This window comes from Physcomitrium patens, chromosome 12, assembly GCF_059467195.1.
Source record: "Physcomitrium patens ecotype Gransden chromosome 12, ASM5946719v1, whole genome shotgun sequence".
Lineage (NCBI taxonomy): Eukaryota > Viridiplantae > Streptophyta > Bryopsida > Funariales > Funariaceae > Physcomitrium > Physcomitrium patens.
The window spans coordinates 3,306,537-3,334,407 of NC_143421.1; the positions used below are offsets into that span (position 1 = coordinate 3,306,537).

General features: G+C 38.8%; 2 protein-coding genes and 2 pseudogenes across 8 annotated transcripts; 2 read left to right on the forward strand and 2 right to left on the reverse strand.

Moving 5' to 3' along the window:
- Positions 1-4,259: 4,259 nt before the first annotated feature.
- LOC112289838 (uncharacterized) lies at positions 4,260-7,659 on the forward strand. The gene is made up of 4 exons (XM_090254506.1): positions 4,260-4,506; positions 4,734-4,803; positions 5,918-6,130; positions 7,006-7,659. Exons 1-4 carry the CDS (start codon positions 4,260-4,262, stop codon positions 7,196-7,198), a joined length of 723 nt encoding a protein of 240 aa, XP_090110632.1. The 3' UTR covers positions 7,199-7,659.
- Positions 7,660-10,391: 2,732 nt separating this feature from the next.
- On the reverse strand, positions 10,392-13,288 carry LOC112289350 (argininosuccinate synthase, chloroplastic-like; annotated as a pseudogene). Its single transcript, XR_016505656.1, has 7 exons — positions 13,223-13,288; positions 12,922-12,944; positions 12,650-12,779; positions 11,981-12,163; positions 11,771-11,844; positions 11,442-11,611; positions 10,392-11,231 (listed from the first exon to the last, which is right to left on the reverse strand). The product of XR_016505656.1 is annotated as an argininosuccinate synthase, chloroplastic-like (transcript).
- Positions 13,289-16,915: 3,627 nt separating this feature from the next.
- Positions 16,916-23,151, forward strand: LOC112289444 (alpha-1,3-mannosyl-glycoprotein 2-beta-N-acetylglucosaminyltransferase-like; annotated as a pseudogene). Its single transcript, XR_016505698.1, has 17 exons — positions 16,916-17,311; positions 17,644-17,694; positions 17,950-18,155; positions 18,386-18,426; positions 18,680-18,756; positions 18,993-19,038; positions 19,187-19,249; positions 19,843-19,909; positions 20,101-20,169; positions 20,339-20,408; positions 20,589-20,650; positions 20,912-21,001; positions 21,302-21,396; positions 21,792-21,854; positions 22,202-22,240; positions 22,368-22,538; positions 22,893-23,151. The product of XR_016505698.1 is annotated as an alpha-1,3-mannosyl-glycoprotein 2-beta-N-acetylglucosaminyltransferase-like (transcript).
- Positions 23,152-23,503: 352 nt separating this feature from the next.
- Positions 23,504-26,232, reverse strand: LOC112289448 (reticulon-like protein B10). Of its 5 annotated transcripts, none has more exons than XM_090254603.1 (6): positions 26,131-26,232; positions 25,302-25,510; positions 24,822-25,002; positions 24,571-24,712; positions 24,353-24,422; positions 23,504-24,201 (listed from the first exon to the last, which is right to left on the reverse strand). In XM_090254603.1, the coding sequence occupies exons 2-6, from the start codon at positions 25,471-25,473 to the stop codon at positions 24,032-24,034; spliced, it is 735 nt and encodes a 244-aa protein (XP_090110729.1). In that variant the 5' UTR covers positions 25,474-25,510; positions 26,131-26,232; the 3' UTR covers positions 23,504-24,031. The 5 variants fall into 5 exon arrangements, with proteins under 5 accessions (XP_090110729.1, XP_090110730.1, XP_090110732.1 ...); XM_090254604.1 differs by having other exon boundaries at positions 25,302-25,520; XM_090254606.1 differs by having other exon boundaries at positions 26,074-26,232.
- Between the last annotated feature and the right edge of the window lie 1,639 nt (positions 26,233-27,871).

Genomic DNA, 27,871 nt, shown 5'->3' on the forward strand with positions numbered 1-27,871 from the left:
AAGTAAATTCATGTCTTAAAAATAGTCATTTTTTCATTCGTCCACATTTAACTAAAAAAATTTCCAAACTTTAATCTTCTTAATTTAAAATATTAACTACTGTCTACTTTTTAAATTTTATTTGTAGAATTTTACCATTTTTTTAAAATAAATCACGGATTTTCATCTTGCATACAAATAAATTTATCCACTATTTTTTGAGCTTTGATGCAATTAAAACTAGCTAGATTAGAATTGTCAAGAGCTATTTGATTGGCGAAATCTTATAAAAATATATCTATTGCTTGTATTTTAAAATATTGATTTAACTAAATATTGTTGCAAAATAAAGTTTGTGGTGTATTCATGAAACATATTAGTAAAAAAAACTACCAACAACTTATTTTTGTTTATATATATGATTGTAATGTGAGTAACTGTAGAATATTATAATGTATTTGAACAACTCACTAGAATGTAAATTATAATTTTTCTGAATTAGATTAAAACATTTACTTCAAGTTATGAATCACAATAATTGGCATCAAAATAATATTTTTTGTTAACACTATTAACAATTCCAAAATTCACAGTGTTTTATAAAAACATCAGGACAATTGAAAAGGATAAGAATGGGGTATGAAAACCGCAATAAGTGATGCATAATTTCATTCTTCATCGTTGATTTTTCTCTCTTCGGTGGATCAAATACTGTGATTCTTTGTATCTTTGATTTAATTGCCGCTTATACGATAAGTTTTAGTTATCAATGTTTCAAAATAAAAATTATATTTGGTGTGCATGTATGTGTGCAATAGCATTTTGTAACCATCCATAATCTTATTCCTTTATCTTTTTCTTTTTCTTCTTCTAAATATCACCAATATTCTTCAAAAGACATGAGTCCAAGCAAAATCAAAATTGCTCATGGTTTGGATTACTTGTAAATGTTGATAATAAATGAGATTCCACGTGTATATACAACTTCACTTTCACTTTTCATTGCGAAAAAAAAAAAAAAAAAAAAAAAAAAAAACACACACACACACACGATGAAAGGGGAGCAATGGGTTTAATCTCATGTGATGTTAAAGTGGGGTAGAAAAGTAGGAAAAAACTAATATATATATATATATATTAAAAAAATATTTTATTTTCTATATTTTTAAAAAAGAGCTTAGAAAAAACAACAACCTCAAGCATAAATGACCCACCGTGCCAAAAGGAAGAAGAAGGGAACCCTACAACTGCTCAACTGCACTGCCCCCTCCCCTCCTTTTTACTTTTAAGAATTTCCAGTCCAGGTCATCCTGCCCGTTGGATAAAAAAGACAGTGACCGGGCAGGCACCGAAGAAAATTTGGCCAGAATAGCTCGTTTTAATCTGAAAGGACCGTTCCACACTGGAATCTGCGCAAGCTGAATTGGCCCCGATCCCAAATACTCGACCAATCCGATAGCCACTCCGCTTAGGACACCCGAGTCTCGTTCAAACAAGACCCATGCCGGAGCATCAGACCCCGTCCTTGCATGCATGCATGGCGGGGGTGGTGGACTTGTAACGGGGGTGGGGTCCTTTCAAGCCTCTCGTGTTTTCCCACGTGGACTCCCATGGATGAGCTTTCTGGATTTTTTGGATCTATCAGTGAGCTCCACGTGGACTCCTCCTGGGAAAGGAGTGGCTGAGTTGGCAGCGGAAGCTTCTCGTTGCGGCCATTTGGGTCGCCCGTTGCCATGCGATCGGTGGCTCATCGGACGGCATGCCGCGCGCCATGATGGCAAGGGGATCGTGGGACGGGTACCGACAGAGGAAGTGGTGGTTGAGGCCCGCAGTTCGGGTCCCGCCTGGCTCGACTCGGCCCGGCTCGACTTGGCCCGGCCCCTTGATCATTCACAAGCATTGGCATTATCAGGTGGGGGGGGGGGGGGGGGGGGGTAAAGCAAGGGAGTTTTGAGGTCTCTATGATTGTGGTCCTTTTGTATTTATATGTCTCTCGATCTCCCTCAAGTTTGCGCTTGATGGATGGGGATATTCCACGTCAACATAGTCGCTCACCATTCACAAGGAAACTCCCCAACTCATGGTTCTTTAGTGGAATATAAAAAGCAAAGTCAAGTCAAGTTAAAAAGTTAAAAGTAATTGGTGTTAGAAATGGGATATTGGAAAGTCCCATGTGTTTTTGAGTTTATTCTCTTAGGAAAGAAGGGTAATAATATAATGATAAGATGAGTTAAGAAAAGTCATTAAGGAAATATTGTTTAAGACTTGGTTTTGGAATGTGTTGGGATGGTAACCAAAGACATAACACATGGGAAGAAAAGTTTGATGATACTTTTTTCTTTTTTCTTTTTAACCTTGTGCTTGTTTTCATGCTTGATTGGTTGAGCTAAATGCATTCACACCATGAGCTAAAATACCCATAGGTCATGTATATTATTTTTTCCATTAATCTTTAAAAAAATATTGAATTGAAATCACATTTTGTTGATAAATAAAAACTTGTGCTCTTTGATGACACTTAGTGTTGTGAGATTATCCACGAATTTTTTTGCCACAAAAAAACATACCATTTTGTTTGTTTGTTTTTTTTGTTCCACATTTTTTTCATTATTAATAACTCCATTTTCAACAATAATCACTGTTGTGGGAAGTTGTGTTCGAGAGTTCTCTACACTTGCTGGTAAAAACAAATGTATTTTATTAAAGGAATCTAATTTGAATGAAATTGACATTGTGCCTAATATTTAAGTGTTGTTTCACCAACTAGCTTGAAATGAGTAATTAAATTTAAGTTATTATTATTATTATTATATATGTACACTGTTTTTTGAACAAAAATCTGGATGTTGTCTTCATAACATCATTTCTGTTGATTCTAGTTGAATGACATATTGAAAGATGATAAATGCCTGGATTCCAATCTTTAATTGCGAATAAATTGAGCAGAGTCGACTGTTTCTAAGGATCCTTAATTTGTAACAAATATATCCAATAAGCGTGAATTAGTATGAATTGGTGACAAAATAATTTTTACAATACTTTCAAGACTGAACAATTATTGCAAGCACCAAGATTTTTACACTTTGATGAAACCGGTTATAATTTTGAATTTAACGAGATTTTAATGACTTGGATAATTAATCGACCCTTGTAATTATTTACTGCATGTATACATACATACATACATACATACATATTATACTTATTTCAACATCAAATTTGTGATGTTTGTTAGAATGTGGCTTTTGAAAGAAGAGATGCAAATTTACCAGATCTTTCAAAGATTAAATCAAAACTATTAATAGCAATTAAATATAACCGATGATGAATGAAAAAAATATGTTTGCAAGAAAGTAGTCAATAAATGCAGCAAAAAAAATTATTCGAGAGATTTAAATAGAATCAAAGATAGTTGAAAAATGATGTGTTTTCTTATATATGTATGTGTATATATATATATGTATATATATTTTTCAAATATGCTTGACCGAGTTAAAGTAAACTTCAAAGAAGAGAACTAGTATAGCTTATTTGGAATCATGTACCATGATCAATTTATAATAATAAATACGTTTTAACGTAACTTCAGGACTTGCAATAAGATTTAATTCCTTCCTTCTCTCTCAGTTAATGGGTTTTTTGGGAATTGTTTTATTTAATTTTAATCATTTTCATCAAGCTCAATGTGGTTGCTACTCGATACTTTAAAGTCATTAATTTGGCTTAAAAAATAAATAAATCATCTTCCTACTTTCTCGTGATAAACTTGAATAAATAATAATATTTTATAATTAAAATGGGGATTTAAAAATATATAAATCATGAGCAGGCAGCCAAATTGTGGTGCAGTGACGAACGTACACCGATCGACGAAGTTTGGATGAATCGTAAAGCATTCATCCAAAGAGACCGTGGGAATGGGTGGCGAGCAATGGGCAACACTCGAAGGCGCATTCCAAAGGATCCGGATGCACGGGGATGACGTGGAGGTCTCCACGCCTCTAGAAAGTTGTTGGTCCTGGGATAGAAAGAAAGACCCAGCAAGATGCTTCTGCTGCGCACCAGGACGTGGGTGTGAACGCGTCCTCCCCCGGGGACATGGCACGGCACTTCCATCCGTACATCATCCATCCACGTATTCATCCTTCAAGACATGCAGCCCACCTCGGTCCCATGTCCTTTGCTTTCACCTTCTTTATCCCCATGGATGGGTAGGCAGATCGGAATGACAAGGCCAACACGGTAGGATGGATGGATGAAACGAAAACCGAGTTGTTACAATGAAGCACGTCATCTATCCTCGAGAGAGAGAGAGAGAGAATCTGAAGCAGCTTGTTTTCCCATCAATGGAGAGAGCCATCATGATCAAATATCCCGACGGTACAGGCCTCATCCACGTCGGCACGGTGTTCGTTCCAATCAACCGCGGTGATAGGATCCTCACCTCGTTTTATCCGTGGAATGACCGGGGATGGGATGGGCGACGGCGGGGGCGAGGCTGCGGGGAGGAAAACGGGGCGGAGGAAGGCGAAAAGGGGGGGTCGCAATCATGCACGCGGTAATAATGAAGCGCGAGGGCTAGGAAATGGACTCTCGTGGGTGGGGGCGAGGAAGGGAAGGAAAGGGAAAGGAAGCGATGAGAAGAGAGAGGAGTGTTTCAAGGGAGTGGGGGGAATGTTTTAAGGGGAGAGAGGGAGCGTTGGCGATGGTGAGTGAATGGAGACGACGGCTATGGCGGGCCATGGGTGAATGAGAGGAGAACACTTCCCGAGGGCCGAAAGAAACTGCCACAGCACGAAGCAGCTTACCTGCTTCAGTGAGTGAGTGAGTGAGTCTCGCCCTTTTCCTGTTCCCTTCCATACCAAAAGGTTGTGGTTCTTTGCAACTTCTCCGTCATTCGTTGTTGGAATAAGCGTCGATTCCGCGATCGCTACCACTGCGGTGGTGATGTAGGTAGAGGTAGGTTGCCATCTCATCTTTTTCTAATTTCATTGGATTCTCGTGACTCGTTGTCGGAGATCGATTGCACGCGCGCATCGTCGCTCTCTCTCTCTCTCTCTCTCTCTCTCTTATTCATCAGGTATGGTAAGCTTTCCAAGCAGGACTCGTGTGGCCCTACACTTTCGACAGTTCCCCGTCCATATGTTACTTTCTATTTCTTGTTTGACGAGTGATTTGGTGTTTGGCCCGTCATCATGCAAGGCAGTCTATCCCATCGAATTATCGCATCGCGTCGTCGTGGTCGTGGTGCGGCTGTTGTACATAGATTGGCTTAGCTCGCCACTGTTGTCAGGCTCCTGCAGTTTCTGAAGCCTCGGCGGCGCGCTCTGCCAGACTTCTCTTCGCCTCGTCTATGTTTGGAGGCGAGTTGGTCACTGTTGTTGTTTTTTTTTGTGTTATTTGCCTCGTGGTGGTGTGAGTGTGAGGGGGGATAGTGTGGGGGAGTTTGAACGAGAGGTCGCCGTTCCAGTGGCGTGGATCGTCTGGTGCAGCGGTGGTATCTTCTGGCAGGAAGATCTATCTGTAGTGATTGTGTGTCTCGGGTAGGTTGACGGCTTCGGTTGTGGATTGTAATGAGGAGTGCTCGGTTCAGAGTGGAGAGCGAAATTGCGTCATGGATTTTGAGGACTGCGACTGTGCGTAGTAGGCTAAGCTAGAGAATGATGCAGACAGAGCTAGGTCTCTTAGTATCGCTTTAAGCAATAGGGTCCGAAAACTGAACGCATGCTTGTTGCTAGTTCAAGTTACATTATATATATATATATATATATAAAACTTACGCGAGGCAGTTTCTTGTGTTTTTGAGGTGCGGAATATCACTGCGAATAATCAGAATTTTATTGTAGCATTCCACCAGAAGAACATTCTTTCTTCACCAAAAGAATTTGAAATCATTTTATTAACGGTTGCAGGGAATTGTGTGGCTTTTGAATCTCAGGTGTGAATCGGAGAAGACTTATGACAACCATCGAAGTCCCCGGTATGTAGTCTTAAAACTACTTACTCACAGTTCGGTTCGGGAGATTTGTGGGAGTTTTCGTGCTTTTAAAACTGTAAGCGACGATGAGGTGGCTGCGAAAGGTATCCACACCTTTCAGACGGGTGTGGAAAGCTATTTTCGCCAAGCTTCGTCCTCGCAAGCACAAGCGAGGTTAGTCACCTTTAGGATGGATCACATCATGTTAATCTATTGATCTTGGATTAAGGTTCAGCCTCTTGAATTCCCAACGGTCCTTTTTGCTCACTTTTCATGCTCGCTCTGTAGTACACTCTCTACACGCCGCCCTTGTTTCTGTGACGACTCGTAGGCTTGGGTATCTTTGATTTTACACCATAGCTCTCGGATTTGATAGATAGGTTGTTTCGGGACAGTGCCCGAGTAGATTTTACACGTGGAGATGTTGGGGCTGATTCTCAGTAGATCAACCGAAACCGTGGGAGAGTATAGAGGCGCGTAAGACGTTGCGGCATGCATAGGTTACGATGTGTGGTAGGTTTAGATTCTTACATGAGAGAGGCTTCAGCGATTGGGCTTATCCGAACTAGTAGCTCGATCCTCCGATCGTAGATCACATGTACGGTGCTGAGGTAGAGTCGTATCGGCTTCTACTCGCCCGAAAACCAGTTTATCGTATGACGTAGTTTTCTCTGCAATCAACAAAATGTGAGGGTGAATTCAGCCTAAAGGACTTAAGATTGTCTTTGAGAACTTCGAGGGGCATACTGCGTTAAAGTCGAGGTCGATGAGTAGCAGTCTTTTCTTGCATTTGAAAGAAGATCTCACTTGTATTGCATGAATGTGGGTCCAACCTCTATGAAAGAATGGATTTGTGCAGAATGCCTGTTCCTGATGCCCGTACAGTTAAATTGTCATGTTCAGTTATTTGAATCGTAAATAAGTTAAAAGAACATCGTTCCTTAGGTAATACCTGTAGTGTTTGGCTTTGTTAATGTGCTTCACATGGTCAAGTTGAATCTTTCTAGGGAGAACATTAGTTCTCATGCCCGGTTGTCCTTACCTTGCAGGAAGTGGTGTAGGGAAGTTGTACAACGATGTACTCTCCTGTGGATACGACGATGTGCATACCATGTGGACTATCCTTCACGAGACACACGCTCCCGTCGATTCTCCAAAGAAACATCGGCCGATTGTGAGTTTCCGTTGAGGTACTCGGCAGTGAGGCATGGGCTCCATCCTCGAGCTCTGCGATATGGATAGTGACATCAGTCTGCATATATCCTGATGCTACTATATCCTCATGTGAATAGGTACTGGGAGATACCTGCTCCTGGATAGCAAATCCAGATTGTAAATGTTTTTCCCGGGGTCTAGGGTATCTGCCGTTTTTCTAAATCAAAAAAACTAAAACCAAAAATTCTACTTTTAAGTGCTATGTTTAAGAAGGGCTACTCCTTATCGGGGAAAATGTGCAGGCTGTTGCAGTCGAGCACCCGTAATGAATCTGATGAAGCGTGACTTCATCGGAAGTCATGCAGTAGCCAGAACACAGACCCTTGTCTGACGTTCTGCGCTTGGAATTCTTTGACTAGCAGAGCATGCCGAGATGTATTAAGTTAAATTTCTTTTCAGGGGATATGAGGAGACCCCGTGTAATTTTACGAGATCTATCTGTAAAGTAAAGACACTATGTAAGCTGGCTTTTCCAGTGTCACAGATCACTGCTTATCTTTTCGTGCCTTAGTTTATTTTTTCCTCAGGTGTGTATCCAAAATGTTTATTTAGTCTACAACTCACCGCAAAATGTTCTGACGATTACCTGATGGATTGTTTGGTCACTAGTCATTCAATCGTACATTGCTAGCGGCTGTACCTACTGAGTACCCTGCTTAATTGTTAACAGAGTGGGCATAAGTAGAAAAAACATGTATAGAGGAATTACACTTAATTATTGTTTGACCAATAAACTTGTCTTTAATAGAAGTATTTTTGGTAATAATCATGTAATAAGGTAAATTTGCGTTAAAAATTCAATTGTTTCTGTGGGCTATTCAGTTCTACTACCTTGACAATTAAAATTGCCAACGTTGTATTCTTAAGATGTAAGTTCTGCACAGTTACAGATTAAGAAAGGTAAAAATGCTTAGTCACTCTGCACATCAACAGAATCCTCATGAGGGAGATGGTTGTCAAAGATTGACTGCACTTGGAACGGTACATCTTTCTGCAATACTGGATTTTTTTATTCCTGCATTCAATTCTTTTGTGGTCAGTCTCTTGTACACATCGTTTTTGGTTAAAAGGTCTGTTGACAGTGGGAATCCCCTTACAAGTGGATCATGCTTTTGGCTCTCCTGGAGGTTGGTGTCCTCATAGAAGATGGGTTTGCTGCAGTTTTGCTTTAAGGTCAGAATTTACCAGGCTTCCCACTCAATAGTGATGTATACAAGGGACAGATGACATGGGTTGCTTGACTTCACCATTGCTTGTTGATTCTAATTATCCTCTGAGGCTGATCCCACATGTAACACATGTCTGAGAATGATGCAGCCTTAGATATTTTCTTCAAAAATGTTGTTCACAGTACTGTCACTACATAGCATGATGTGTGTCTGCACCAGTTTTTGGAGTTTGTATACTGCACTAAGTACCTATTGTACTACTGCTTACTGTGTCAATATCCTCACATCAGAGAAAAAGTCATTGTCATTAGGGGGCGTCACAACAGGAGGATACAGTGGAGATATTTTTTTGGAAATTGAGAAGTCAATAGGAGAGAGCCATTACACAATTGACTAGAGAATGTAACTTTTTTGTGGGATAGGAGGAAGATGCTCCATGATTTTAAGAGAACATTTAACAAAGGTTTGAAAAGTGTGTTTGAGGAGTGAGTTTGAAGTTGATGGGCTTTACTTAAAGCTTTCATGTTTTTTGTCTTCTTTTTAATTATAGTAAAGCAACAATTTGATGAAATAAAACAAGTGGTGGTTGCTATGTCAAATAGATGCGAAGCTATTCTATTATGGAGAAGAGGCTCATCACTCTTTTATATGTTGTTACCTCTTGTTATTTTATTAACAGTTTATTATCATTGCTGTTGAGGTGGTGCAACCAGGTTCTAAATCTCACATCTATCCTTCTCATGAATACTTTGCAAATAAATATTTGTATGGAAAGTCTTTCAATAATGGCATGTGAAGTATTATAATTAATATTTGAACAATGAGTCTTTGTGGATTTGGGCCTTTTGTGGTTGGAGTGGGCAACAAATAAAGTGCATCTGTTTAATCAAAGTAGAAGAATTGACAATATTTTCCAATATGTTCATGACTATTGGAGCCTTAGAATAGTTGTTGATGTTTATTCTCAATAACACATTCCTCACAAAGTGAATCTATATGCTCTTTCAATTCATCAAAAAGACCTTTATCCATCTTCTTTTGTCATGTTTTTCTTACAAATTGAAGATTGACATAATTATGGCTATAGTGTTATAACAACAAATCATCAATCTTAAAAATTGATGGCATGGATATGATTTCATGTGCATATTCTAAATGTTTCTATTCAATATAGAGTTTGAAGAACTTATCTTCTTTTCTTTTTTTTACAGCCTCAATGACTTCTTTATTTTGAACTTAGCAACCATATTAATAGTACATAATTGAAATTCTATTATGATATACTATTAATAGTATATATTAGATTTTTTCTTAATTTAGAAAAAAAACAAGATTTAAAGAACACCAACACAGACTCTGGCTTTTGCTTGAATAAAGATGTTGATATTACTACAACATTTAATCTGTAGCTGGAAGTTGTCTATGATTTGGACAAACCATGTATTAAGACATATTGGCTAAAAAAATTTAGAACCAAGATCTCTTGTTTTTCATGAGTTCACTTGTATATCCATTGATATATAAAATATGATTGTCATTTTTTGGTGACAAAAATACAACAAATATGATGTTAATTACAACCAATACATATACCTTAGTTTGCTTTTGTCATGTCTTCTTGATGTTTTTTATGTTAGAATGTCATTTGCTCTTGCATTTATGTATTTAGTGGCCCTTCTTGTTTCACTAGTAATAGTCTTTTTATTGTGATTTGCATCTATTTTGTTTTTTATAATATGTTTAGCATCTAAGTAGATTTTTTTATTCATATTAAAGAAAGCTTGTATATCATTTTATTGGAATGAATTGTCTCCTTTCAATAATGTCTTTTTTTTCAAGAGTTGACTTGTAATCATCTACTAGTTTGAAGGTATACTATTCCAAGCTACCAACATGTTTGAGAATATGACAACAAGAGACTACAAATGAAGTTGGTGATAGTTATAGGTTCACCAAAGGTTTCTCCTAAATTATTTAATTACCTTACCATAGCCTCAATCTTGTTAACATATATGTATGTTTTCATGCATGGTGTAAAAAGCACACTCATAGAGTTAATACACACAAAGTTAGCAAAAGACTTTGCTTAATTATAAATCAACACAACACTAACTTACAAAATATACATCAACCCTAACTTACAAAATGTACATTACATAGTGTAAGACAAATATACTAGCTAGTAGAATCAAAGACTTAAACTAGATTAGAAAATATCTGATCTCACTAGCATCAAATCTTAATCAACATTGTATGCTACATACCAAGCAGCTGTAACTCTATTGGCAATTGTAAATCAACTTTGATAAAAAAGGCAATTTGATGTGATACTAATTCACACTAAAGACCGCTGTTTTGCATGGCGCGCACCCGCGTCGGCAGTCCATACAAGCGGATGAAACCAGCTGCGTCAGCTTGGTTGTAAATCCCACTCCCCTCCTGAAACGATGAGATGTCTTCCCTGTAAAGGCTATTGGGACTCGATCTGCAGGCCACATTTACCGAACCTTTGAAAAGCTTAAGGGTGACTTCTCCCGTGGTTGTCTCCGTCATCTTCTTCATAAACGCATCCATAGATTCGCGGAGAGGATCAAACCATCGGCCTGCGTAGACCAGTTCAGCATACTTCAATGCAAGCAAGTCCTTTGTCTGCAGTCCTGTCGAGAGTGAGAGCCTCGAGTTCACGGAAAGCAACTGCCAAGATGGTGCCTCCGGGAGTTTCATAAACACCTCTTGATTTCATCCCCACAAGACGATTCTCAACCATATCGATACGGCCAATACCGTGCTTGCCTCCAAGTTCATTCAATTCCTCTAGTAGAATGGCAGGGGAGAGTTTGTTGCCGTTATAGCCAACTGGCAAGCCCTTTTCTATCTGAATGGTGACATATCTGTTGATTACTGACAACCCAATCGGAATCAACCTCAAACTAATCTTCAGAGATGAAAACAATCAGGAAGATTCATTAAGAAAAACAAAAAACCAGGAGCAAATTTTCTCACACCGAAACCAACCGTACGTGCCGGAAGAGGAATTTTGATTCAGCAGTTGGTAACAATTCAATGCATACTCAGAATTCTATGCAGATTTTGACACTTACTCGGGAGAGTCTGGAGCATCCTTCGGGTCTACAGTCATCATGTACATGTCCTCCACCGGTTCATTGGCATATTCAATGGCATCCTCACGTCCTTTGATGTCCCACTCCCTCCTCGGTGCAACCACCGCCAGCTTTGGATCGAGAGCAAAGAAGGTCAGCTCAAACCTCACCTGCTCAAAATGGTACTTTAAACCAGAATGTCAGATACGTGGGATCCCTTTGATGAAACAAATTCTAAAAAGAGGAGAAGCTAGTTTTGATGAAGGCAGTACAGAGGGTAGGGGATTAATTGCTATAAATACAGAATGAAGATGAATATGGGTACTTACCTGATCATTGCCCTTCCCAGTGCACCCGTGTGACACTGCATCTGCACCGGGTGCTTTGCGACATCTACCATGGCCTATTGAGTGATGCGCAAAAACCACAAATATCATGAGCAAAACGAAATTCGGAAAACCTCAAAAACAGGGTGAAAACTACTCTCAGCAACTTGAAACAAATCCAAAGCTTCAGAAAACTGAGCAGGGCTAGTAGACCTTGGCAATGATAGGTCGAGCCATGGACGTGCCAAGCAAGTACTTGCGCTCATAAACGGCGCCTGCTCTCAGACAAGGAAAGATGTAGTCTTTCACAAACTCCTCTTTCAAGTCCACAATGAAAAGTTGGCTAGCTCCGCTAGCTTTCGCTTTGGCTTCTAGACCTTCGGTTTCCCCAATACCCTGCACTTGCCAGTGTTAAAAAACATAGAATAGAATAGAATAGAATAAATTAATACTAGTATCTCTCATACCCAATCTTGTTCTCACCAAACTGCTACTACATGGAGTTTCTAACTACTCACAAGTTCCATCTTGTTCTTTAAGGATGCTCATCGATCAAATTGAACGAGCATAATACCTGACCCACGTCAGCCGTAAAGCTTACAACCTCACAGCCATAGTTTTCCTTGAGACAACGTAAAAGTAAAGTGTTAACAGGGCCATTATTCACAACCTGTCCGAGGTGAATTTCTCTTGCTTTTAGCAAACATTCTAATGTTAATACTTTTGAAACTTTTCATAGTTTAAATGTTAAAGGGTGATTTTAGCAAACAACAGCTGCTCTTGAAACCCCCTCCCGTTTTTTTTGCGTTCTTCAACATAAAACTAGAACATTAAATGAGAAACGCAAGGACAAAGCTATCTACTGTGCACCAATATCCTCACCTCAGCCATGGAACTATCACTGATGTGTCTAAACCGCCGCTGTAAGCCAGCACGACTTTGTTCAAAGTCCCACGAATTCCTTCCTTCTTTTCTTCTCTCATCTCGCCGGGAGCAGTAGTTGCTCCGATTCCTGCAATACAAGAATAGCACGTTAATGAGCAGATATTTTCGGTGATTTGAAGTCCCAAAAACAGTCGAAAGAAAGTCCCGAACTGAATATCAAGGTACTACTGCACACTGACAAAAGACTTGCTTACATTCTGCACCATTACCTTGAGAAACTTTGCGTTGAGCACTAACAGTGCAAGATGTTGGTGACATTGCACAAGATGTTTGAGGCACCGTCTCAACTCTTGCTGCAACAACACATACTGTCAATGTAATGCATGATGACAAAGAATTCATAAAATGACATGGGTGACTTGAATATTGTATCCTGTTTCATCTGTTTTGTAAAATGAGCAGCGCACAAACAGATTGTTGATTGTTGTGAAGCAATCATACTACCACACTAAACAATATACCCAAGACTACGTTGCAGAGGCAATTTCATAATCAGAGAATCCAACCAACACAATAGACTAAACATTCAGCATGTTCGAAAATGCCTGGTACAAACTCTGAACATGCGAAGTACATCTTAACAATTGCACGTCTATATTGCTATACAATTGTTGAATGTTGAAGAAAGCGGATTCAAACAATATAGTGTTAAATTGAATTAACCTCATCTGCAAAACAACAAAAGAAGTCGTTGTGTTGTGTTTAAGAAATACAATTGACCTCCGAGTGCATCACAGCAGTGATCGATCCCTCACAGAACTAGCCTTTTCTAGCACTATAAAAGGTTGTAATCTAGCAAGATCGATTGTCACTAACTTCTTTTCGGCACCGACACAGTAAAAATCCAGTCTTGATTTCAACCAGTCGACTAGAAATGTGTGCCGATGCTACAGCTGCAACTTTTGTTGTTGCAGTGTGTGTGTGCGAGCTGGTTACTTGTGACTCAAGCGGTGAGACTGAGTTGGGTGCAGTCGCTATGGTTGCCATGCAAAGTGTAGTTTTGCATGGGTGTGAAGTACATGGGATTTCATGTGAGGTTTGTGTGCGAAGGCAGTGTGGTATTATCGCGTCAACCTGCTCAACTTCTCGCGGGTTCAATACAGCTGTTTTTCCCCTACAACTAACAACCACCAGTTCCAAGATCCCAGTATGGATTTGGGAAAAATGAACAAAAATATCAATGTTTCAGAATCTTCAGAAAGGAGAGCAACGATACAAAGTCAAGGCCACCCAACATCTGGACACGTAATCTAGAAACAAGCGGTCTGATGCACTTTCACTTGCACACGTTCATCACAATTCCCACTGCCTGAATACAACATTTGTACACGTGGGCACTCACGTTTTTCTATATCACAGCTGCAGTGAGCTTTGTATGCAATGCACTGATATACACAGCAATATATTGAGACACGGGTTTCCTGTGTTGCACTTCAATCGATCCAAATAATCTAAATTACTAATTAAAGATAACGATTGTGTGATTCACAATCGCTATCTTTAATTAAACATATCTGTTGACAAATACAGATTTACAGATTTGACACACTTCCCAATCACCACCCTCATCCATGGATTCGGGGAGAAGATCCAACCTCATCTTCATTCTTTTTGTGCTGCTGTGTGTGACTTACAGTAATTGTTGTATTTTATACTTATGGTAGACGTACATTTTTAACAATAGAATTTTGGAATTCAGACTGAACATATTTTTATTGTTATTATTGTTGTTTTTATTCTCTACCAAAAATATATATTGGCTACATGCACATGTAAGTACATTCGTACACACATAGAGAAATAAAACAATCATTAATATGCTATTTATTTAGTAGAATATATAATTTTGAAGCTATAATGATAAATTGATTGCTAATATGGTGAAGTGAAATATTACAATTATTTCTGTTGAAAAGATAAATGAAGAAAAAAAATGGCATATAGTTTAAGTTTTTAGTCATAATTATAAAACATCATCTCAAAACCTTTGATTCAAGAAAATTCTATGAGATTTATTAGTACAAATATTATTGGCTACTAAACCATAATCTTAGATTTTCATAAGAAACTTTGAAAATAACAAGGAATTATGAATATTTATTTTATTTATTTTTATTCTTAGTCATTTTCTTTTACCGATGCATTTTTATTTCAAGGTGATACAAAAGGAAATTATTAAATATTTTTTCATGAGGTAAAGACTTTTTAATTTTATAATTTGATACACTTGTTGTAATAGGCTTAGTTTTGGTCCCAATTGTAGTTTTAGAAAAGAGAAAAATCAAGAAAGAGTTAAAATGGGAATCAAGAAAGAGTTAAAATGAGTAAATAACATAAAAATAGACAAATTGCTATAAATTTGAATTTTTAATTATTGTACAAAAATATAATTATGTTTATAAAAATACACAATCATATATAATCATATTGTGTAATTAGTTTGTAAAAATATACAATCATATTGTGCTTGATTTTGGATTATATAGTATAGATTAAGATTGGTAGCTAAATTTTAAATGTAGTCTTATTCAATTCTATAAAAAAAAATTAGCTTATTTATTAATATATTTTATCTTTAATTTTATTTTTCTTTGTATTGTTTGAAAAAATCTTCTTATATAATTATATTTCAAGTTCTAATAATTTAGTTTTTAAAATATTACAACTTTTCATAAATTTGACATCTCAATCATTTATTAGATAATTTAGACATCCAAATTAGGTCTAAAATATGCTTTTGCAGAAACTAGACTATTTTATTAGCCACATTTCTTTCTCAATCTTTGGCTTTAATCTATTTGGTAGAATACTTTTATGGTGATAACATAATCAAAATTTTGAAGCAAACAACTTGATTAATTATTACGTGTGTTGGCATTTTATTGTAATTGTAATAAAATTGTAGGATGTTATCTATAGTGAGCTTCTGAAAACATGCATTTAAATTTTTGAATAAAAAACATTTAAAAAAAACAACTATGTATTACAGAGGTGCATGGTTTTCAGATTATTATATTAAATTTTAGTCTCATAATGTAACAATCTAATCTATAATCTTTTCAATTTTGACCAAAAATGACCTTAAAGTAGAAAGGAATATTTTTCATCTTATAATTATTTTTTATATAAAATATAAATGCATCATTTTAAAAATATTTGTTGATTAGTTAGGTTTAGTTAAGTAGGAATACAAATACATAGACATCTGTTGATGTATCCTAGATATTGTTGCATAGTTCTTGTCTAGTTTATTAAAATAAGAATAATAATAATAAATGTTTATATATTTAATATTAAAATAACCAATGTACAAAATATGTTAGACATTTTTGTATCAAATTCAAAAATATATTAAAAAAAGTACACAACATAGGTTACAATGGATCATAAATCATTAATTATTCTTGATATTATGTTAAAAAAGTTGAGAAACATCTACAATTAGTTAGAAACTTTCATATTGTTTAAAATCATTTTGTTATAAAAACAATACCATTTAATAAAGATGAATCTTATTAATAGGTAATTCTGTTGATATATTTCCTTGACACAGCAATATGGATAGGAATCATAGTCTTAGATATAGTAGTTTTAAGGTGATTAATGTCAAAAGAACATAACTAGCAAAAGAATTAAAGCATAGTCCACCAAACATATATTTTGAATAGCAAGATAATATAAATTACTTTAAAACAGAATATAATATAATATTAAATTTACTTTTATATTATTTTTAGATTAATGAAACTTCACAATAATACATGAAAGAAATTTTTGTGACTTTGGCACCTTTTATTAGCAATGTATTACTCTTACTATGTAAAAGTATCAAATTTAACAAAAATTGAAAAAATATACATCCACTTATACTATCAATTAATTAATTAAAATTTTATTTATTTTTTAATTTTTTGTTGACTTAAAATATATCTATATATATATATATATATATATATATATGTATATTCACATTCTTGAACAAGAATTTTGGATTCAAGGAGGTGAATGCTTTGCACAAAAAAAAGTTTTATCTCTAAATTCTTAGACAACGTCATTCAAAATAAGTTTTAAAACAGCGACTAGTCATAAAATACGTATTTACACACTTGTATATGATGTACCATAGACGGTAATCGTACATATTTGCCGACACCCTGCAATTAATAGAGTTCGAATATCCCCGCCGCGTTCAAGTCGCCTCGTGCAATGCCCGAATTAGGGTTTCATGCGTCATGAATCCGTGCATCGGATTGCCTCGCAATCCCAGTAGACTACAGCGATTCTCCAGCAACCGAGGTTGTGTTTCCCGTGATTCGCTTGATCAGCAGAAAGGTTTTTGACCATAAGTTGAGCTCATTTGGTCGCAGCGCTGAGCAGAAACAAGTGCTTGGAGCGCTGTTGGTTTGGATCCAGAATGGCGTGACTGGAGACAGAGGCATGGTTTACAGAAGAAGAAGAATGGAATTGTATCTAGAAACAAGCGTTCGAGGGAATGTTTGAGCTTGAATGGCAGATATGGCTCGATTGCGGTGTCCATGGCGTGTCGGTGCACTCTCGATCGGATTCTCTGTTGCCATCATCTTTTTCGTGTTGGTCGAGGTAAGCCGTGGTTCATGTTCCTTAATTCGTGTCAGTTCGTCACCAACACGTTTGGTGTCCAGTCTTTCATTATCTGTGGGTGTCGGTGAACTTGGATCTTACTAGTACTGAGTGTTGTGAGTATATTACGAGAACCAAGTGTAGTTCATCGCCACTGAATGTATGAATTGTTGGTAATGTTGGGTTGATTTTACAGGCAGGCGTTACTTAGGTCCATGGGAAGTGAGATTGGTGTTGTAGTGTTGAAGGTTCGTAGATTGTTGAGAGATAGTGAGAAGGCAATGTTGTAAGTAAGCCTTTTTGACTAGCTGGAGTTGTTCCAATGGAGACAGATGCATTTGTTCGTGACACAGCAGAAGTATGCCAATCGAGCATCATTTGCAGTGAGTTTCAGATTTCTCTCTCATGACTAATATCTCCGAATGCCTGTAAAAATGCGTTGCATTATCAACTAGAGTGGCTCTAAGATTAGATAATCTTGCTATGGGTTTTATGCATGGGTAATTCCTACGAGCTGGAGGTTTTGTTGTTTCGCATCGGAGCATACTTCTTATGCATATCACATCTTCGTTGTCATGATGCACTACATGTAAACCTTACATACATGAGACACTGGAATGGTGGGAAAATGGTTGCAGGTAGAAAGTGAAGAGGGTTGTCAACGCGAATTGCGGAAGCTCGGGGATAAAATTTTGACACAACAGACAACCCTTTTTTGAATTAAAGAAGTTTGATGGTTTTTGGTTTGTGATTTGTAACATTGTCGTTATGTCTGGTGTAGATGAGAAAGCTCGGCTGGAGGAAGATAATAGAGTTTTGGGCACTGAACTTGAGGATTTTCAAAGTATGTATGCTTTTTAGTAAAAATGTACTTTGAATTCTCATCAGTATGGGAGAGATAGTTGAGGGCAGCAGCTGTGGGTACCGCAAAATATTTAAACAAGTGGATGATTCTTCATTTTTTGTTGGTCCCCATAGTGAATGTATGTACGTTACCTGCTAAGCAGCTGAAAATTTTCGTTTTATTTGACATTTCATAATCTTTTGACACTAATCATTTGAAACTTTGTGTAGATAAGGAACAATTGGCAAAAATCTCTGGCAGTTCGAAGCTGGTAGGAACCAGTTTGCTCTCTTGGTATTCAAAAATACTAGGCTAGCAAAAGAACAGGACATTGCTAAATGAAGCACCTCAAAATCTGTCAACAGTATTTAGAACAATCAATCTAGAAGATAAACAGTGGGCAATATAAGATACAGATTAGTATGCAATTCGTTTCAAGGGTTTAAGTCTTCAAAGCTAATGACTGTAGTAGTAGGTGCGGTGAAAGGGCCATTTTTTTAACTTATACAGTCGGCTTGAAGCAGGGACCAGTTGCTGCTGTGGTGATTATGGCTTGCAACCGTCCTGATTATTTGGAGCGTACATTGAAGTCTGTAACTAAGTACGTAATTTCTGTACTATTGGATTCCCAACTCTTGTGGTAATGCAGCAAAATCGGCTTGCTGCATGCTTTATTTTACCAATGGCAAGTTTTGTGCATTAGCGAGTGCTTTACAATGACTGATGTCTTGTCCTTCTCTCTCCGCCGCATATGGCCCTGCTTTGTATGCACCCTACATTGCCTGTAAATACCCTAGTTCCAGGTGCCTTCTAAACGAAATGGGGCCATGTTTGTAGATATCACAAAGATGTGGCGGAGAAATTTCCACTTTTTGTTTCTCAGGTAATCGTTTTAACACTATTTCTCACAAGGTCTATGATACAACACTCAGGAATTAATTCGCTTATTGCATTGTGTCTATGCTTGCATCTCATTCATTTGCAATTAATTTTTAAGCGGCAGTTTATGGTGAGTGTTTTTGGTAGTGCAGGATGGCTCGAACCAGGATGTCATGGATACAGCTCGAAGCTTTTCTTCAGTGAATTTCCTGCAGGTAATATACTTACCGTCATAAGTTAGTTCGACAGCTGGTAGGGTTGCGACAATCGAATGTATGTTGGAGTGCGCTTTCGAGCTGGGCCCATGCTATCCCAGAAACCATGGATAATAACCCTTCCTCGGTGTCCGCCTAACACTATGGCCAATTTACTTACCACTTTGAAAAGCTCCCAGGCTTTGTACCCGGATCAGATGATCGTGGTTAGCCCACCGTTTTAGGCGGATGTTAATGTGGTCACACGGATATGGTCGCAATTTTTCTTTTGTTTCAATTCCAAACTTGTTTAGGTGATGAAGACATGTAAAAGGTGGCAGTTGTTGCATTTTCTTGTGACGTCATTGATTGTCTAAAACTGCGAAGTGGGAATCAAAAATGAGAATGTGTCGCTGTTTGTGTTCATTTACTTCAGCAAAGTATGTGAGATTTTCTGATTTCTCCAAGTGTGCTCGAGAACTGGGATGACTCATTTGGCTATCTGCCGTAAGAAGCAAAATCTAAAATTCTGTCAAGTTAATGTGACTGCGGTTGTTCTCATCAATTTATGGACTGAATGCTCGAGCCCTGTTTCTGCTTCTGTGGGGTTTCAGCATTTAGATGAAAATCCTCCCAAGACAAGGAACCCTGGAGAGATAATCGCCTATTACAAAATTGCAAGTGGGTGTCTTATCCAACCTTTGTTACTTGCCTTTCTAGGTGCTTTAGTACATCAAAGCGGCAAAGGTCTTACAGTAAAGCGGAATCTATTTTACATGTTTTCCTCGTAGGATGACCTGAGGCTCTATTTATATTTCAACATGTCTGTCGTTTAAATTATCTCAGTGGATGATTACACCTGCGTCCAACAGGTCATTACAAGTGGGCTTTAACACAACTTTTTAACAAGCGGGACTTCCGAAGGGTCGTCATCTTAGAAGGTGGGTCTGAGCATTGTTTAATTTGATTTGGGCCTGATCATTGTTTAATCAGAACGAAGATACGGGTAGTAGAAAATTGTAAGCTTAAACTATTTGAGGGTGGTTCGAAATCTTAGAGAAGATGTAGATTGAGAAGTTCACACAACCCTGGGTCTTGCTTGCATTGCAGATGACATGGAAATCTCTCCCGACTTTTTCAGTTACTTTGAGGCAACTGCTCCTTTATTGGACACGGACAAGTGGGTGTTAGTCATTTGTAGCTTCTACACCATTTTTTAGATTGCTCTCTAAAGTTGGTGTTCAAGTTTTGCACCGTGTTTTCTTCAAGCTTAAAGGATGATCAGCTGGCACGAATAGTCCGCCATTTCAAAAACTTGACTCAGAGGCTAAAGTTCCGCCGTGTTCGATGGTTTGAGCAGGACTTTGCTTGCTATTTCATCATGGAATGATAATGGTCAAGAGAAATTTGTATCTGATCCAGGTGAGAGATTATACCTGTCTCTTTTTAGGCATGTGAATCTGAAGAATGTTTGACATTCGTCATATTATGAAGAAAACACTGAATATTTTAGAGAAGCCTTATTAGTATATTCCTCTTCCCTCAGAAGAACGTGAAGACTCAAAGTTGATGAACTTTAGAGTGCCTCTATGTTCTTGATTAGTTTATCTGTTGTGCTATTTCATAAGCTACAGAAGCCCCAAGTTCCAGCATTAACCTATTCTGTTGATTTGATTCGTGCAGAGCAATTGTATCGCTCTGACTTTTTTCCAGGTCTAGGTTGGATGCTCACGAAATCCACCTGGGAAGAACTTGCTCCAAAGTGGCCCAATGCATATCCACATCTTTTTCTACTTTCTTGAATACCTCGCTGTTCATCGTTCTTTCGTTTCAGTTTGAATTTGGCTACTTCAGAGAGCCTTTCACACCTTATTTTGAGGAACATCAATTTCACGGCTGATGCTCTTACTGGCATTAACTACTACTTGTGCAGTATGCTATGAGCAATATGTAGCAACCAGGGCTGTGCTCAGTATGATTTATTTGTGCATATCAGCTTCACCTTATAATATCCTTTTGCACCGAAAGCCGTCCTTTGTTGGATCATACGCTGTTCCTTAACCTCTTGTAACACCTACTGGGATGATTGGCTAAGACTGAAGGAGAATAGGAAAGGTCGCCAGGTTATCCGACCTGAAGTTTGCCGGACCTACAATTTTGGAGAGCAGGTAAATGTGTCTACCTCCTACTTTTTCCTGTCTCGTTCTGCTTTCTACAATGACGTGAATTGAGAAAGTGTAGTGGATTTTATTACACTTGAACTTTAGGTCATAACATCAAGTACAGTCCACGCTTTTAAAACCTTGAGTGAGTCTTAATAATTTCCATATTCAAATCTCTTAAGCAATCTGTAAAATTTATTAATACTGTGTGTCAGTGTTTTGCAGTTCTTGTCACCTTGGTTCTTTATTGTGAATGAAATTTGAGGTCGTCTATTGCTTTGTTCATTCCCAATTGATCAACTTAGCACTGTAGAATTTAAAGATTGTCGAATGTGAGCAATCTACATTGCCCTCACCTGAAGAAACTTAACGCAGGTGGTTGTTTCGTTTGAGATTTACAGGGATCAAGCTTAGGGCAGTTCTATGAGCAGTACTTGAAGTCTATCAAATTGAACAATGTGAACGTAAGTAGCCAAAGTCTCTGAGCAAGCGCAGAACTCAGTGAAATGTCTTGCTATGTTATTGGATCGTATAGATTTTCTGATGCTTGGTTTACTGGGTACAGCCAATAGCAAGTTCTCGTGATTGTTTCAGTTTGCTTCACCAGGAATTTAGTCTCCTTACTTCGTCATGAACCTCAAGAGAAACTTTTAACGGATTTTTTTAACATTTGGTATTTCTTTGTTTAAGGACGAGCTCCATAAGCTTACTAGGGGATACTAGGGGATCGAGGTTTGACTCCGGTTGGTCATCTTCTCGGTAAACAGCAATACTCTAATGAGTGATATACTTATCATTTTATGATGCGCAGGTTGATTGGAGGTCGAAGGATTTGAATTACTTGAAAAAGGTACTGCATTGCTAACCTGAAGGCATGAAAAACTTGAGACTAAAATATACTTCATGTTAATCAAAATGGATCTCATTAACTGGTGCAGAGAACCATAAGGTTGGTCTCATATTTGCATTTGGTGCAGGGACAATTCAATCCAATCTTTAATTCACTTGTTTCCAAAGCAGCTATTATACCAGCATCACAGGCACTAACAGAGGCAAATTACGGAGAAGGAGACATTCGGGTCCAATACTATTCCTTGGTGGAGTTCAAATACCTTGCTCATGAGTTCGGTATATTTGAAGATACAAAGGTAGCCTTTCTCCTAACGTGTCCATGTGGGAGCGGCAGATCTTTCGATGCTACGTTTCGTAGCGAGTTCTCGAATTTTTGTTGGCGTTTCTTTGTGCTTGCCTGCTACTATTTCTTTTGCTTTTAAAACAAACCTTAACGTATCTTGTCACTATGGTCACCTGCTTTTAGTTGAGTATGATTTTGAATTCTGCTTTTTGTTAGTCAAAAGGTTTGTTTGCCGAAGATAATTTATGTTAGCTTTCAATTCAACTTAAAAACGTATTTCCTGTTCTGCATGGAACATAAAAACAGCATGGAGTGTTTTTCTTGTATAATAATTGTATTCTGACTCCTGTATTGTTGTGAAGTGCAGGACGGTATACCAAGGACAGCATATAATGGGGTGATAGTTTTTAGATGGAAGGGTCAAAAGCGTGTATTTCTCACCAATTTCTTTCAGCAGTTAGATACCATAGAAACTCTGTAAATGATTAGTATAGATTAAGATCCTGCATGTTCCTTTATGAACCAAAACCATTATTCGAAGCTTACTCAAAGTTGCATGTATGTGTACATATAGTATACCACTGGATGGAACATCTGAATTAAATGGGAACATTTTTTGGTTGAAATCATTTCTACCATGTTGAAGTTTTAATTTTCCATTAATAGTCTTTCACATTAAAATAGTATTCATTTACGTATGAATAAGAATAATGTAAGTAGTTGTATTATGAAAGAAACTATTTCAATGCAATTAGTGGAATGCCTCGACATTTTACATTTAGATTAACATTGTGCGAAATATATTCTCAGTTCAGAGTATTTGTTGAATGAATGACACACTACTTAACAAGTTTGATTGGAATTTCATTTACACAGGTTTGTGGTTTAGCATCCTAATGGTTTACTTTTTAAGTGGTGAAATGTGGACAAAGATATGATCATTGTGCTTGTAGTGTACTGTCATACTCAGTCAGGAAATAGAGAGAAGAAGTGAAAGTATCTGATATTCCAACTTAACCATTCAAAAGAATGTACTTTGCAGGATTACCATACATTTCAGGCACTGGTCAGAGGCATATCATTCATGTTGAAATGCTCAGCTGGCACAGAATTTAGGGTAATGTGTACGTTCTTACTGACTAATGTCCATTGACCATGGACATGAGAAAAAAAATTATGAGGAAATGAGGACCCAAAACAGTCATACCCAAGAGAGGCTTCAGCTATGACATTAGTAACCAAGCAGGTTGGAGGGAGGGGAAAAAATTGTCCAACGACGCGAAATTGAGCGCATCTAACGTACAACTTCTACAGAAAGTCTAAGTCAGTAGGTGATTAAGTTAGTTCTCCGACACAGCACGGATCCCGCCTAAGAGATGAAGCCGTCCAATGATGAAGGTACATGTCCAGCTCCTAAAGATGCAGCACAGATATATCCGTATATACAGACCCTTCAACGACTAGAAAATCAAAACACTCCCTTAAGTGGACAGATCACTTCCACATCTAAAGCACCTTCTTCTCCTTGGCAGGAGCTCTAGGGATTTTCCGCAGAACGGCATCGTCCAACTTCTTGTAATGAATGTTAGCAGCATCAACTGCCTTCGCAGCGTGAAGATCAATGATATCCTCATACTTGTCGTAGACGAAGGGGACAACGTGCAACAATACAACACCTGTTGCGCCGAAACACGGCATTTCACATATGAGCAAGATATAAGAATACTAAGACGACTCCTGGGATTTTTATGCTTTTCACTATGAACTGGCTGCTGAATATCATGCAGGCACCACGCTTTCTGAAATTGAGATCAATGAGAAACTTACCGATCCAGATGCAAGTAAGGAAGTTAAACCACGAGGTGACGGTCGAAACTACCCACAGCAACACCACCATCTGAAAGAGAATGATCCGGAATTTAGCAAAAAATCTCAGAAATGCTGACACAATGGCTAGAATTCCCGAACACATGTGCATTCAAGATCGTATAACGAACGGGAATAAGTGTCAAATGATGAATGACTGTCTACAGCCCAGACGATACCTTGAGGAAGAGCTTGAAGTCCTTGCCCAAGGCAACGTCCCTAGCTATGCTCAGAGCCTTGTTGAGCTCAACGCGGACAGTGCTAGCTGTTCTCAATACGAAGTCTTCGGAAAGAGAAAGTTCAGGGACTGGAGGACCCGCACTGCAAACACACAGACGACCACGGATTACACAAAGGAACTCCTGGGAGACCAATCATTACAAACGAAAGAATAGGTAGCCTCTATTCATGGGTTCGGATCAAGGCCCACCGGTTCAAGAGAGCTGCGACGTTAGCCCAGACGAAGAGGATGATGACCGAGAACATAAGGATGTTGGACAAAAGCGTGAGGAACGTGTATCCTGACTTCTCCAGAAGAAACCACACCAGGGTGGATCCGCCCAAGATGATAGCAGACAGGTTTCTGTCCTTCCACAAGAAAGCATCGGCAGCTGCATGATATCATGTGCAGGGTTCGGATCAGACATTCGCCGGATAAAGCAGTAAATATATATATATATATATATATATATATATACATATATATATACATATTAAACATCTTAGTGAGACTGTCACTGGTAAGGACATCACCCCGAATCCAGTTTGTGTACATGCTATGCAGGTCACCCACGAACTTGCTGAATTTAAAACGAAGTGGCTTACGGATTTATCTACATAGAACGATAGTCTCACATGGATTCAACTGATTCTGTAGAACTGAGAAACCTTCAGAGGTGAGTAATCTCACCTCGACCCCCACCCAGTATTTGGTGCACATTCTTGTCCTTGGTCAAGAAGCGATTTCCCGGCCCATACCCTGATGAGGGCGCCGGTTGCGAAGCGGGCATTTTTCCAACCTGATCAATCACCGAGTCCATCACGGATTCGCTGGAATGGCTAACGTCGCTTTGTTCGGACATGACTGCAGTTCGGATATACTTGCCTCGCTGGTAAGATCTGAACAAACCTAGCAGTCATTATCTCCAAATGTTCAAATTCCTCATTAAACACATGTCAAAGATGAGCGCCATCAACCGGCTGGTCGATTACCAAAATCAGAAATCAAACCAAAGGATAGCCCTGGAAACCATACACCACAAACTCGAAGTTCTTCGGTTCCGGATCGGAAAATACTAGATAGGAAAACGGTCAAGAGAGAAAAGAAAAAAGGAACACAAGCACGTGGCCCAATACTCTTATCCCTACGTCTGACCCTCCCACAAATGCCGCAACTGAAACATGACTCACCGCACGCACAAGAACCCAACAAACCATAGAACTTCCAAACAATAAAAAATATAAACCAAACCAAACTAAACCCAACCCGCACCACGACACCAAAACCCAACAGCCACTTCCTTGGCCATAGCACTAGACACACATATCAACACCAACCAAAACCCAACACTGCACGTGCCCTGTCCTTCAGAGGAGCTGACCTCCAGAACCCAACCTCCTCAGGCCCACAGCATCAGGATGCAAACGAGGAGAAAACGTCGCATCAAGCAGAACAAGCTTACTTGGAAAGAGAGAGAGAGAGAGATACGCGTGGGAGTGGCAGGAGATGCAAGACCCACCAGTGCGAAGTTGGACGGAATTGGCGACGAGGCGGAGCTTGACGGCTGGCGTGCGACTGAAGGAAATGAAAAAGAACCCCACGAAGCGAAACCTACACCCCGAATCAACAGAATGAAGGCGGGTGGCAACTCAGAGCGTTAAATAGAAACCAGCGCCATCGCCAAAGCGTGGGAAGGTAGGCCACAAGGGTTCAGTCCTCTTGGGGCCGAAGGACGTTCGCCTATCACCGCGCAGCCGCCGTCGAGAGGGAGGGCGGGGCGAGAAAGCCCCTCGATCGGTGTCGCTAGACTATGATCGAAGCTCTGACCCGCGTCATCGGCCGTTCCGTCACGGCTCGTTAACGTCTGTCTGCAGCTGGAGCGGTTGGACGCAGCGAAGACTGGAAGAGACAGTGCGCTGAGTTTGAACTTTGAACCCAGTCCCACGTCGCAGCGATTGAGGTGACGCCGGCTTCGGGAAAATATCCCCCTAAATATCGAGAAATACAAAACCGCATAGCCTTTTGTGTGCCGCATGAGATTTACGGCGAGTCGCCGGAATTGGGTTTTAGCGCAACTTGGAGTCGAGCTTGAACTGGACTAAGCTTTCGTCTGTTTTTTCGCGTCAATTTCTCAAAACCCAGTAAGTTATTTTTTGCTAACTCTCGATGTCGTCGTATTAGGCGTTACGACATTGAAAGCTTCGTTTCTCAATGCTGCGTGATGTAGCCGATGAACCCATCGAAACCCAGATGATTCTGTCGGAACTCTATGCCGAGATTCTCGAAGTCCGGGGTCGAGTCTACACTTGGGTCAACTCTTCGGCGTGTTACTGTTACTGAACTTCGCTTTTTCGCTTAGTGGACTGGTGCTCCCCTGTAATCGACTCAACAAATGTTCGAGAATCTGGTGTTTGCTCCGAGGTACGGAATATATTCAATTGTGGGTCTTGTGAACGAATCAACGATGCCGATCACTGACCTCGTAAGCCAAGCAATCGCAATTTAATATCATCCGTGGGGCCTGGAATTAGGTCTTTGAGGTTGCGACTCCAGCCTTGGCGTCTGATTCAACTTCTTCTTCCCTTTCACGCAACATCTGATGCAACGACGTCATTTGTAACTGCGATGAGACCTCCAATTTCGACCCATTCGTCTGCAGCATTCGAGCGAGGGATTTCGATGAGGCGCCATCGTTGACGCTCTTCCTTGCCTTCCCATCTCTCCAGCTTATTTTGGGGTTGAGGAGTTGAACATTATTTTAAACCATGATTTGAAAAGGTTTTGCTCTGCATCAAATACTTTTCTGTTTTGAAAAATCAAAATAGAATTTGAAAAACACAAAGTAATACTTGTGGGCATTTTAGGTCTTGAAAGCAGAGTACTCTGTCCACTCAATTATGCACCTTATTATAGTAACTCGCCTAGAACAATAAACGCACATTTTGTTTACCAAGTACTTGTCCTAATCTGTAATGTTTCATACTGCTCGTAATGTTTGCAATGATACATAATAATTCAAAGCATATGCAAATATTGCCTGTGATAAGCTCAACTACAGGTTTCAAAAATAGTGTATGAAGGTTTATGGATTCAGTGATGTTTAGGGATCTGAGACTTGCATGAATGGATAGTTTGAAAGGAAATACGTCTATTGCTTTCCCCTAAACATTTGTCTCCTTGCCTTTTGTTGTTTACTTGTTCGCTTGTGAAAAGTACTACGAATCATATTTACGAAAATAGGCAGAGAAATGAATCTATCT